Source organism: Dermacentor andersoni, chromosome 6 (assembly GCF_023375885.2).
Source record: "Dermacentor andersoni chromosome 6, qqDerAnde1_hic_scaffold, whole genome shotgun sequence".
Classification (NCBI taxonomy): domain Eukaryota; kingdom Metazoa; phylum Arthropoda; class Arachnida; order Ixodida; family Ixodidae; genus Dermacentor; species Dermacentor andersoni.
The window spans coordinates 113851543-113864429 of NC_092819.1; the positions used below are offsets into that span (position 1 = coordinate 113851543).

The 12887-nt window shown below is 46.5% G+C and overlaps 1 protein-coding gene across 2 annotated transcripts in view; it reads right to left on the reverse strand.

Annotated features, from left to right (window-relative positions):
* Positions 1–2201: 2201 nt before the first annotated feature.
* Positions 2202–12887, reverse strand: part of LOC126522276 (venom metalloproteinase BumaMPs1-like) — a 117396-nt gene continuing 106710 nt past the window's right edge. Inside the window, exons 12-13 of one of the 2 annotated variants that reach the window (XM_055066315.2) lie at positions 7037–7184; positions 2202–2366 (exon numbers count right to left, since the gene is read on the reverse strand). In XM_055066315.2, coding sequence (XP_054922290.1) covers positions 7043–7184 — 142 coding nt within the window. In that variant the 3' untranslated portion in view covers positions 2202–2366; positions 7037–7042. Of the gene's footprint in view, positions 2367–7036; positions 7185–12887 lie in introns of those variants that run through there. The other variant, XM_055066317.2, reaches the window with a different exon arrangement.

A 12887-nucleotide genomic window follows, 5' to 3' on the forward strand; every position in this document is an offset into this window, starting at 1 on the left:
CCACCGCAATATCAACCATGACGGCCCTGAGTTTCTCCTGCTCCTTCCTCGTCATCTACGATCCGTAGTTCTCGAACAAATGTATGATGCACAGACGGCGGGACACCTTGGAGTTTTGCGTACATACGACCGCGTATGACGCCGGTTTCTCTAGCCAGGTCTCTACCGCTCTGTACGTCGTTATGTCGCAACTTGCGAATTGCGCCAGCACCGGAAGAAACATCCCCAGCCACCTGTCGGGCGACTCCAATTGAAGCTCCTTCTGAATCTTTATTTCGCGTAGGTCTTGATCTGCTTGGCCCTTTTCCGACGACGACCAGAGGGAATAGGTGGATGGCCGTCGCTACTAATTACCTGACACGCTACGTGATAACAAAGGTGTTGCCGACCAGTTGTGCTACTTAGGATGGGAGCTACCTTTGACCCGACATTCTGCATGTGTATTCTGCTTGAACTTCTGCATTTTTATTTAGCTAATACACATGTAGGATTCTGTGGTGAAACGTATATAGAGGCAAGGGGTGTGTACATCGGGTCAAAGGTAGCTCCCATCCTAAGTAGAATTTTTTTGGGAAGCATAGACAGAGAGTTGGCCAAAGATTTAGAAGGTGTAGTTAGTAAGGTATACAGATATGTCGATGACTACTTGATTTTCGGCTGTCATGTAGACAAGCATGCTTTCAGGAATGGGGTTGTAGAAGCCTTCATTTCCCTGGGCAACGGCTTAACATTTACTTCGGAAGTACCGGTAGATAATAAGCTACAGTTTTCTTGATGTCACATCAAGTTAAAATTCCTACCGGAACATGTGTGTTGGTCATTCTCACCCCGAGCTGGAAATCCGCTAATGAACTATGCCTCAAACCATTCCAGGCTTGTGAAGAACGGGATAGCCATTTCGTGTTTCCTGTCAGCGTTGTTGAAGTCATGTCACCACACTGTAATGATTGCATTTTTTGAGCAAGTTGATACGTTGAGAAAGGCTGGGTACCCGCTCGCTGTGATGCTGGCGTCGTGAGCTAGACTAATGAAAGAACTTAAAAAGGATAAAGGACAATGCACAAAGAATCAAAGGCACAAGGATGTAGCTTCGAAGGTTTCAGTGATTCGGTATGTGCACGGACTTTCGCACAGACTTAAAAAGGTGGCTGGTAGATATGCAGTAAATGCGATATTTTGGGCAAAAAACAAAATAGGCAGTGTGTGTTTTAAGGGTAAAAATAAGTTCCAAAGTAAGGATGATGTAAAGAAAGAATGTAGTGTTAAACATCCGCGCAAGAACCAATTTGTTGATTGCGCGAAGAACGTTGTTTACCAGATTCCTATGACGTGTGGTCATGTGTACGTAGGGCAGACTGCGAGATGCATTAACACGAGGTTAAGGGAGCACTTTTCTAGTCTGAAAGGTCGGCCTAGTACGCATTTGGCAATGCATTGCCAAGAACACGATTGCTCACCTTGTCTTAGTAGCACAGACATTTTGTGTAGGCATAGGAATCAAACCGCTAGGGAAATTGTGGAAGCACACTGGATTGAAAAAACAAAAAGAAACATGCATCAGCCATCCTTCTGTTTTATTCTTGGATAAGGAAAATTCGCTTCTATCCTCACATCTTTAACGCATGTTATTGTAAGTGGTTGTTTTATGCACATTGCTGTTTTTATGTTGACCGGGTGGCTTTTGTCCTCGTGTTATATGTCTGCGGGTATCATCTGCGGGTATCATACGCGCTATAGGTGTGCTCTGTTGACTAGATCGCGCAGGTCTGTGGGTATTTAAGCAGGTGGTTCTTGAAAAATAAAACAAGTTGTTAGAAAGCGCTCGTCCTTGTGTTGCCCCTATTCTTCGTCCCTCTTTGTTTTCGCACAAAAACTTTTAAGATGCTCCTCGGCAATGTTATGCACCCCCAGCTTGAGGAGATCCTCGGCATGGGTCCTGATGGGTAGCCCGAGAGCCCTCTTGTCCGCTTTGCGGATGAGAGCGTCGAGCTTGTCTCGCTTCGCTCTGAGCCAGTTGTGCATAGAAATTGCGTACGTAAAGTGACATAGTACGAAGGCATTGATAAGCCTGAGGAGATTGTTTTCCTTCATTCCTCGGTGCCGGTTTCTATTCTGCGAACGAGGGGAACGGTTGCGCGTCGGGATTGGGGTGTGAACACTCCAATAATTTTAACTAACATGGCTTAATTTGCAGTCAGACGTGAAGAAACCGAATACGATTTTATTTTCAAGGTGCATTTAATTTGCCATGCCCGAAAAGTCACTGAGCAGCAGTCTCCTTTTTGGTTGGGTTTTCTGTCCTTATCCTGGTGTCATATGATTTGGCTTACTTCTACAGATCTGTTTTTAGGTTCTTCTCGAGGACCCTGAAAATGCATGAAAAAATTATCATTTTTTTATCTATAGGACCTGCTCATTGTTGCGTTCACTCTTTCAGTGCCAGTATAGAAATCAAAATAGGGCAGCATCATTATGTGTGTAAGAAAAGTGCACTGTGCCTTTCACAAGTAAATACGTGAGCCTTTCTAGGTCATCTCTTAATTCTGCTAAAATTCTGTTCTGTTCAAAGTTCTGCTGAATCCATCCCGGTTCCGCTCACAGTAAATGAAAGCTATTGTTACGATTCTTGCCAGCGTTGCTGTCAGTCGACTGCCTTATATAAAACATCCGTAGAACGTGCCGCACAATATAGATGCGATTCTTTCAAATTCCTTACCATAAGAAATTTTCCTGAGACGGTATTTGACGAGGAACTCGTTCATAGAATAATGTTGCATTACAGGAACAAAAAACACTTTGCGGATTCCACGCACTATGCGAATCGATGTAAGCGATGGAATGGATGTGTGTGCTCTTATTCAGAGTAATTAGCGATGATGTTCATTGCGAATGTTTAATTTCTTTAACGCGTAGTCTAATACGAGATTGATGAGTTGATATTAAACGTTGCTTTGCCTGCAACACTTGTGTATATCAGTGTAATGCAACGAACGCACAACGAATCGTGCTTGCTTTAGTCTTTGTAGTACGTAATTGTTTATAACCTCTGAAAAGGCTAGCATTGCCACGGCCTCACACGATGCATCGCCTCGTGACTGACGGGTCAAACTCGTACTGTATTAGGGTGCTCTATGTGACAAAAACCCCATCAAATTATGAGGCACGCCATAGTGGCGGCCTCTGGAATATTTTTGACACCCTGGGGTTCTTTAACATGCACCTAAATCTAAGCGCAGGAGTGTTTTAGAGCGATGCTGTACATCGATATGGTTAATTGAATTTTTCTTCGCCGAGAACAAAGCTATCATCATCAATGGCTCACGCGCCAGTAATCACTCATGCTCCCGTAAGCAAGCAAAAGATGCCATGGGTCATAGTCCCGTAAGGCAGATGCTACAAGCACTCAGCAAAGGGAAGCGAACAGTGCTTAATTTTTTTCTAATCACGCATACAAATTACAGAACAGCATGTAGAAAACTGTCATCGTCAATGGCCCATACTCCTGTGAGCAATGGCTCATACTGCTGTGAGCATCGGCTCATACCCCCTTAAGCAAGAAAAAATGCAATGACTCAAAATCCCCTAAGGTTCACGGCTACTCACTTTGCGTGAATTAGCTGCGATAACACTACCCCTGTTGTCGTTGTCGGTGATTTCAATGTGGATGTGTCTGCACCGAGAAGGGAGTGGCTTACGCGTTCCGCGTTGCAGACATATCCGTTGCGATGCCACACCGATCCGGCCTAATCGACCAGGCGTACGTGCAGCGATTTGACATTATCAAAGAATGTGATTGTAGTTGCGAGTGAAATTGTGACCACTGATCAAGGCAATAAATGAGTGTGCGTACCTTTCGTCACGATGACCACCCACCAGCACAATAAATGAGTTCGTACCTTTGTTTAAAATTATGTGTCACGTCCGCACCGCATTCTAAGCAGCTTCGCTGGTCAACTACCCTCACAGAGTTGAATGAATCATAGTTTTTTTTTAGTATTTAGCCCCTGTCGAAATGCAGCTACTGTGTTCAGGATCGAGCCCGCGATCTCGAGCAATGTCACACCCACGAACCTACCGCAGCGGTACAGAAGTGTTGAATTGAAATGCCACCTTCTCCGTAGTGTCGCCTAGACGCTATGGCGCTTTAATGCGGCGTTCCGTCTGCGCGACCTGCGTCAGTTGTCTGCTTCACAATTTTGTACAGTGTTTATTTTACAGAAACATCAAAAACATACCGTACTATACTTTCTGATTGCCCGCAACCACTGCTGTGTCTAGTATTGGCGTTTTTTTTTGCTTTCATACGCCACGTTTTCACTATCCGGCCCTACCACCGCCTGTATGGGAACTGCGAGCGAAGAGTGGCAAGGCTGTTTCTCACTAGTTTTGTGACTGCTTCTGTACTATCCATCCTCTGCATCTTCTCCCTACCTCCTCTCTGCCAGTTTACTTACCTCCGCTCTGGACTTGCATGTTAGTAGAAAGGTAGGCGCTGCAGTTTCTGCAATGCTTTTGTGGGGCGTAACATAATTACAGGGAGCTGCAGAAGGTATTGTGCACACACGACGGTATGGAATGGCCCAAATATGTTTCTGGCGTCACGTTACCTCTCTGCTACACTCCTGTCATATATATATGCGCTCTGAGCCATCTGGCGACGCTGCTTGTAGTACAGCAGCAGCAGCAGTGAAAAAGTCAAAGGAAGCAAACTTCGCTTTCGAACTACAGAATCTCTCCACTGTGGTTACGAGTGAGAAGAGCTGATCGCTCTGTGCCCTTTATTTCATGGTGGATCAAATTGACGAGTGGCCGTAAAGTTGGCCTGACAGTTATTCGAACGCCGAACGACCTGAGGCGGTGGTGCCACAACTCTGCTGCCGAATGTTGACGTTGTGCAGGAAGCACATATGTCGCGCTTATCAGCGATCTTCGGAAAGAGCCTGTTGAGGAATTTTTCAAAGTGCGCTCATTTGTACGTGAGAACACGTACCAGCAAGGTGTAGCATCATAGATCATCCTGATAAATTTATTGCTTCTTTGTTGAAGCAGATGCGTGGCTTAAGAACGAGTACTACAGTTGTCGCTGGAAAACCGGATACTCGAGTAATGACGTTGTGAAACGCAGTAGGAGGAAGAGGAACACCAAAATGAAATGAGAAAGATCAAACACAGGAGCGTTCTGCCTTGGACTAATACAGCGAACACTGATATGGTCATGAAATACATTACTGCTTGAAAACTTATCATTTGTGCTATGTCATATAGCTTCAGATGTTGCAGAGGGTTCTTATATTATGCGCTTCCAGCTCCCCCCATTTCCCATTTATAGTTAACACAACATATGAGGGCATCTTCAACTAACAGGAGAATCAACCGGTGTGACGAGAGACCTGCTAAGACCAGGTGCTTATTCTTCTGACGCTCTTCACAATATGCCGCCACTGTATTATTCTGATGTTGCTGGCATCGTGTGCAATACTAATGATGAAGTTGCCGCGCCGATTACAGAATTGCAAAAATGGTATGATATGAGTGACGTCACTGCATGGTATTAGTTTCGCATCCGAGCGTATATTTGCTTTCGCACTTCTCTGTGTTTGCTGCAACCGCGGGTTAAGTTCCTCTTGGCGGATGTCTGGCTTACGTCGTTGTGTATTTTTTATCACAGTTTCAATATTTTAAATCCTAGGAATCACACTTCAGACAAATAACCCTATCCTTCTTGTTATTACTGACTCTCTACCACATTCTCGTTGTGCCCTTTCGTAGCTCTTACAGTGATATGAAGTATACCTTGTGTAATTGTGTATAAAAGAGTTCCCAGACAGTGGCATCATCTCCTCTATCTATGGAACAGTAACGCCATTTACTTTAATGCAGTAGTAGAAGGCCATTGATCAAAAGTTCAAATTCAAATTTATTTCGTTTGACGAGAAATAATCTTTATGGCTGCCTATGCTAAAAGCTGCAATTCAGCAGCTTGACGGAGCCCTAGGCCGCCGTTACATGGCGTGGGCATCAGTAAAAGCAATGCTGCAGTCGTCAAGCGTAACAGGCCACATTACGTTGCAACAGAGGCCTATAGACAGAAACAACGATGCATATTTACAGAAATATATACACACAGATAAGTAACTTTGCTGTGGTGGTAGACAGACACATATAAATAAGCGTATGCGCTTGGAACGCATTTCCTGAACTGCGCCAGTTCCGAGGTGTTATTTTGAAAGTGTCCAGCGAGATGCAATGGCGTTGCAGTTACATTTTTTTAAGAAAACGAAATTTTATACACGGAAGGAGAGAAGTAACTGGAAAACCAATGCATTTGGTCTAGCACTTTAAAATTATTCTGGACACTTGTGTGGTCCTGAGAATGAATTCACTCAGAAAACTTAAACTGAAATGCTAAATAGCGCAACTGTGGCACTGTGATAAGTAGCAATTGCTTGACTTGAACTGGCGGGCAAACATAAGGCGAGCAAAGTGGCGGCCTAACAGCGCTTACTAGAATTTGCATGCTTTGTACATGAGAAGGATCAGAAGTGCGATATGAGCACAAAATGACACTGTAAAATTTCGTCTGAAATATGAACGGTAACTTATTGCACATCCAGTGCACACCGCGGAAGCGTGCTGAGATTTTGGATAAGAAAAAGGAAGAATCGCGAAGATAATTTGGAACATCCACCGCGGTGACAATGCGTGCATGTGGTGCTGCACTACGGAGTAGATGGTCGCGGGTCTGATCCTTGGCACGGCAACCAGTTCCCACCAGCGCGGAATGCAAAAAAAAAAAAAATACACGCTTTGATGCTGCATCAAATCACGTTAAAAAACTTCTATTGATGAAAATTATTCCGAAATCTCTCCGCTACAACCTCCTTTATAACCCTTTCTACAGGAGCGGGACGTTAAAGCCCACAATTTACGTTAAGAATTAGGAGCACAATTCAAACCACATTGACGGGAGGTAAATCCGGCCCGGACGCATCTATGATCTATGAGTTTACTTCTACACAATGTGAACGTCACGTACCTTAGTCTACAGTGTGTTCACGCGTGTTGAAATGTTGACTTTGTGGTCTTGTGGTAAATGTGCATCAAGTGAAGGCACAATAGCACGTGGAAAAATGCCCAAAGCACTTGTCGCTGCTGCGTATTGTAGGCATGTAGCATCACCTGACCTGTAATAAAGAAATAATTGACGCATTCCTTGGCATCACAAATCATCTGATGGTATTCTCACACGGCGTGTCTTAATGGTAAAACTAATCTCTAGAATATATTGTTGGAAAGACTGTCAGAAAAGAACACAATGACAAAACTCATCTCATGATGACTCTCGGCGGTTATGCGATTGCCATTCGAGCGATTTAGCGACACGCCATATTCCTGAAGTCACCTTTGTTTTAACACGTGTAGTAGCCATTCTGAGATTTTCGTTGCTTCAACTATAGTCAGCGCATTAGGATTTTACTTGGGCGGAAAACACTCGTGTCAAACTCAGGACACACGAAAAGAAGCTCTCTAGCTGGGATACCTTTAAGAAGAAGCTCCGCGACCTCTTTCGAAACCCGACCGGTCGCCACCTGGCAGCAAGAAAAGAGCTTGCTATCAGAGTGCAGTCTTCCACTGAATCGTATGTGTCATACATAAAGGACGTGCTCGCCCTTTATCGGAAAGTTGACAACAAGATGGCAGAGGTTGATAGAGTAAGTCATGTCCTCAAAGGGAATGCGGCGACGCGTTGAACTTGTTGACCTACAACAATGTTTTCACCATTGATGTCATTGTAAAGGAGTAACGCCGCTTCGAGCTGGTTAAAAGCCTCCACATCGTTTCACAGTTCCCCCATCTTCCTAACAGGGATGCCACATCATTCTGTGTCGGCCGTACTACTACACCCACTTCAATGAGAATGTCACGCTTATCGCTCGCTGCAAGCTGGACGCTGCCCGTCCAGCCCCGTTCCATCCAGGCTCACTTGACCCCACCGCTGATAAACCAGCAAGAGCGATCTCCTTCATCCAGGAACTTGCGCGGCATGAATTTGCCAATCTGTGATTTCCTGCTGCCTGCTCCGTCTCCGGACATAACGCGAGACTGGTGCCGACAGCAGTGCCTTGCAGCGTCCTCTATTCTCCCAGAATGCGCAACCCTACTCGGTGGAGAACTCCGGATGACAAGCCAATCTGCTTCCTTTGCCACCGAACTGACCATGTAGCTCGCTACTGCGGCACATCCTGGACGTGCCCGTATTGGAGCTCCTTTTCCCCATCTCCTGGCCCATATGCCGATACTGGCCCGCATTCACCTCGCCGTACATCTCCTACCTCTGACGTCTCTCAATATGACACCCGTGCTGCTCGCTCGCTGTCATCTCAGCGCCGTCGGTCCGCGTCGTCCAAGCCATGCCGCTGCTCGTAGGCGACCAATTAGGAACCCTCCCGGACGGCAAACTAGGCCATGCCGCTCTTGGGGGTAGTGCTGCATTATTTTTTGGTCATGCAGAAATCCTCCATTGACGCTCCCAACGAACCACAACTTATTTGTTGTTCCCGTTGATGGTGTACCTTTGCCGGCGGTAATTGGTGCTTGAGCACAGGTGTCCATAATGACTGCTAATCTCTGTCGCCGACTGAAGAAGATTCTCCCAACTGCTATTGCACGAGAGTAACTGTCGCCGTCAGTGGGATGTGCGCTACCCGTATAAGTCGCGCCGGCCGCCACGTTTCAGTTCTTTTTTTTTTTTTTTTACAGTGCTGACAAACTGTCCCCACATCCTCGTCATTCGAACAGACTTTAAGACGCATTCAGCTCTAATCGACTGTTCTGCCGGTGCCTTTCGCCTCGAAATTCCTCTTCTCCCGCATACTCGGGCCAAACTCTCGAACAAATTTAGTGCAACCTCTTTTATCCGCCTGTCGACTGGAGCCTTCGCTTTCGTCGATTAGTTGACATGTTTCCCTATGCCCGATGGTGATTATGTTGTCACTACCGCTCTTGATGTCTGAACATTGCGCAATATCATTGTTTGCCACTCTGTCACAGCCGTTGCCGAAAACTTGACATGCCTCGCCGTCGTCAATTTTGGCCAGAGAAAGCAAGCTCTAACCCAAAGTATATCGGTTGCGATGCTGCATGCTATAGCGGATCACATCACGACTTTCTCAGTAGACGTCTGCTACGGTTCTTCACCATGTCCACAAGACGTAATTTGTCTCGAGAAAGCATATATTCCCATGACTGCTGCGGACCTATTCCCTGAACAAGCAGCAGCTATAAGACGCCTACTGGTTTCCTACAGCGACATCTTCGACCTCAATAACTGACATCTGGGTCTGGCTTTACTTTTTAAGCATCACCTCTATACTAGTGATCCTAATCCCATTTCTCGCCGGTCATATCGAGTTTACGCACCAACGTGTAAGGCAATTCAAGATGAAGTAAACAAGATGCTTGCCAAATACATTGCTCGTCGAGCCCTTGGGCGTCACCCGTCGTGGTTGTTAAAAAGAAGGGGGCACGTGGCGTTTTTGCGTAGATTATCGTCGCCTAAACGAGTGCATGAAAGGGCCTTCCGAAAAATGTGGTCAATACAAAAGATGTTTCTGAAATCATGCGTTTACTTGATGTGTATTTATGTCAATAATTCTGATGATTAGTTAGAACTTCAACTATGGTCTTGAAATTGGTTGTATTACTTATTTTATACGTATATGTGTATAAGTTGTGCGTATGTATTAAATTACGCTTGCAGAATGTTCTCCCTCCCTGTAGTAACCTTCAAGAGAGGGTTAACGTATTCCTGAATAAATAGAGCAAATAAAAAAAAAACATATTGTCAAAAAAAGCGTCTACCCATTGCGTCGCATTGACGACGCCCTCGATTGTGTCCATGGTGCCATCTACTTTTCATTAATATACCTTCAGTCTGGTTATGGACAAATATTTGTGGATGAAAAGGAACAAGGGAAGACCGCGTTTGTCACTACTGATGGTCTATGTAAATTCAATGTTATGCCATTTGGTCTATGCAACGTCCAAGCACCGTTCAAACGTAATATGAAATCCTTGCTTCAAGAGTTACGTGGTCAACATGCCTCTGCCTCTGCATTTGAGACACACCGTGAATGCTTATTAGCTATTCTTCAAGTATTCCGGAAGGCTGTGCTTCAACCTAATTCACCGAAATGTCACTTTGGTCGCCGGTAGATTACAAGGCTGGGCCACCTCACCGACGCTTTTAGTATTCGATCAGACCCGCAAAAATTTTTGGCCGTCACGTCTTTCCTGTCCCTAATTCTGCCACAGAGGCCCGAAGTTTTGTAGGACTATGTTCCAACATTCTACTCTTCGCAAAAAAAAAAAAAAAGCCGCAGCGATTGCCCAACCACTTACTGATCTTCTGAAGAAGAATATGCCGTTTACCTGGGGTCCCGCTCAAGCTGCCGCTTTCGCCCACCTCCCCACCGCTCGCACCATGCCACCAATACTATCCCACCTTGCCCCATACCCTTCTACTGAAGTCAGTACTGATGCCAGAGGTCACTAGATTGGAGCCACCCGCCGTGGTTGCTCAGTGGCTATGGTGTTGGGCTGCTGAGCACGAGGTCGCGGGATCGAATCCCGGCCAGGGCGGCCGCATTTCGATGGGGGCGAAATGCGAAAACACCCGTGTACTTAGATTTAGGTGCACGTTAAAGAACCCCAGGTGGTCAAAATTTCCGGAGTCCTAATCAAAAAGTGGTTTTGGCACGTTAAATCCCATGATATAATTTTTTTTTTATTGGAGCGGTCATATTCCATCGCCAACGGGGACAAGACCGTGTTGTCGCCTATGTTAGCCGCCTGCACACAGCAGTGGAGTGCAACTATTTGATTACAGAGCGTGAATGCCTCGCTGTCGTCTGGGCGTTTCCAAATTCCGCCCGTATTTTTAAGGCACGCTGTTCTCTGTAATCGCAGACTATCACCGTACTCTGCTGGCTTTCATCACTCAATGATCCTATCTGCCGGCTTGGTAACTGAGCTCTGCGCTTACAAGAATATTTCTATGCAGTAGCGTACAAGTCGGTCCACCTACATGAAGACGCAGACTAAAAATTAAATTATGGGGTTTTACGTGCCGAAACCACTTTCTGATTATGAGGCACGCCGTAGTGGGGGACTCCGGAAATTTCGACCACCTGAGGTTCTTTAACGTGCACCTAAATCTAAGTACACGGGTGTTTTCGCATTTCGCCCCCATCGAAATGCGGCCGCCGTGGCCGGGATTCGATCCCGCGACCTCGTGCTCAGCAGCCCAACACCATAGCCACTGAGCAACCACGGCGGGTAAGACGCAGACTGTTTACCCCGTCATCCAGTGGATGCAGCACCCGGTGTTTCTAACACCCAAGTCAAAGCTTGTGTTTTCTCCGTTTTTCAACTCCTCGACGTCACCCACGAGCAACACCGTGACGCCACCTTTAGAGCCATTATTGATCGCTTAGAATCCTCCGGGATGGTGTATTATACCGCTACAACATTCGTACCGACGGTTCTGCCTTACTCCTCGTCATTCCTAATTGAGCTGCTCCAGTCAGCTCTTCTTCATGAACTTCACGACTTACTAACCACTGGTCACCTCGGCGTCTCCCGCAGTTACGACCGAATTCGCTGGCGCTTCTTTTGGCTAGGGCTTGCCCGCTCAATCCTGAAACACATTGTGGTATGTGAGAAATGGCAGTGCCGAAAACCCAATCAAGGCTTCCTGCCGGGTGCCTTTAGCCGCTAGACGTCAAGTTGGAGCCCTTCTTTCGCGCCTTCTATCGACGTCTGGCAAAAAGTGGATCGCTGTGGCGACAAATTGCGCCACGCGCTACGCCATAAGAAGAGCGCTGCCAACAAATTGCGTCAAAGATATTCCCAATATTTTTTCCGCAACGTAATTTTTACAAAATGGAGCTCCACACCAATTACTCGTTAACGGTGGGCGGACATTCCTTTCAAAAGTCATCGCCGACATCCTGCTGTCCTGCTCAACCAGTCACAAGCTGACTACGTTTTACCATCCAGAAACTATTTGTTTTAAGGAGCGTCTGAATCAAATCCTGACACACATGCTTGCAAATTACGTCTCGTCCAGCCATAGTGATTAGGTCCTTGCTATAGCTGTTTTCATATTTGCATACAATCCCTCGCGCTATGACCTTGTCGGTTCTTCCCCGTTCTTTCTGTTGTTCGGCCGAGAACCAACATTGCCACTGGACACATCCCTTCCATCCGCCGTAACAGAGGCCAGCGAATACGCACTTGACGCCATCACCAAGGCAGCCGAAGTATGCGAAATCGCCTGTGCTCTCCTCCTGACCTTCCAAGAGAAACAGCGGCGTTCGTAAGATCGCCAGCACAGAGACGTGCACTTTCACCTGGATTTCTGGCGCTGCTCTGGTCCCCAACCACTCACGTTGGGCTACCAGAAAAAGTCACAGGCCTGCGTGGTACACGCAGCACAGTCACAACGTAAGCTGGAGGAGCGTCTACATATGAGCTTCATTTTCCGCACAACGCACTACAGGTCTTCACGTCGTTTTAGGAGAACGATCGGAATGGTCCGCCCCGCGTCGACGGCGAGCTGCGGCTTGTCCTGCCCTCTGCCCAGCGGTCTGTTGAGCGGTCTGTTGAGCCTGCGAATCGCTTCTTCAGGTTCGTCCCTTGCAAGGAGGCCCCATAACGTGCACCGAAGAATAAACAGTACTGTCCAAACTACGTGGAGTAGATGTCACATCTCTTGACCCGTGGCATAGTACGCTGCTGCCGATTATGGTAATAATAACGATGGCATCCCCTTCGAAACGCGATGACGGCATATAGTCACCTAGCCTGCTACATCCATGGTCACC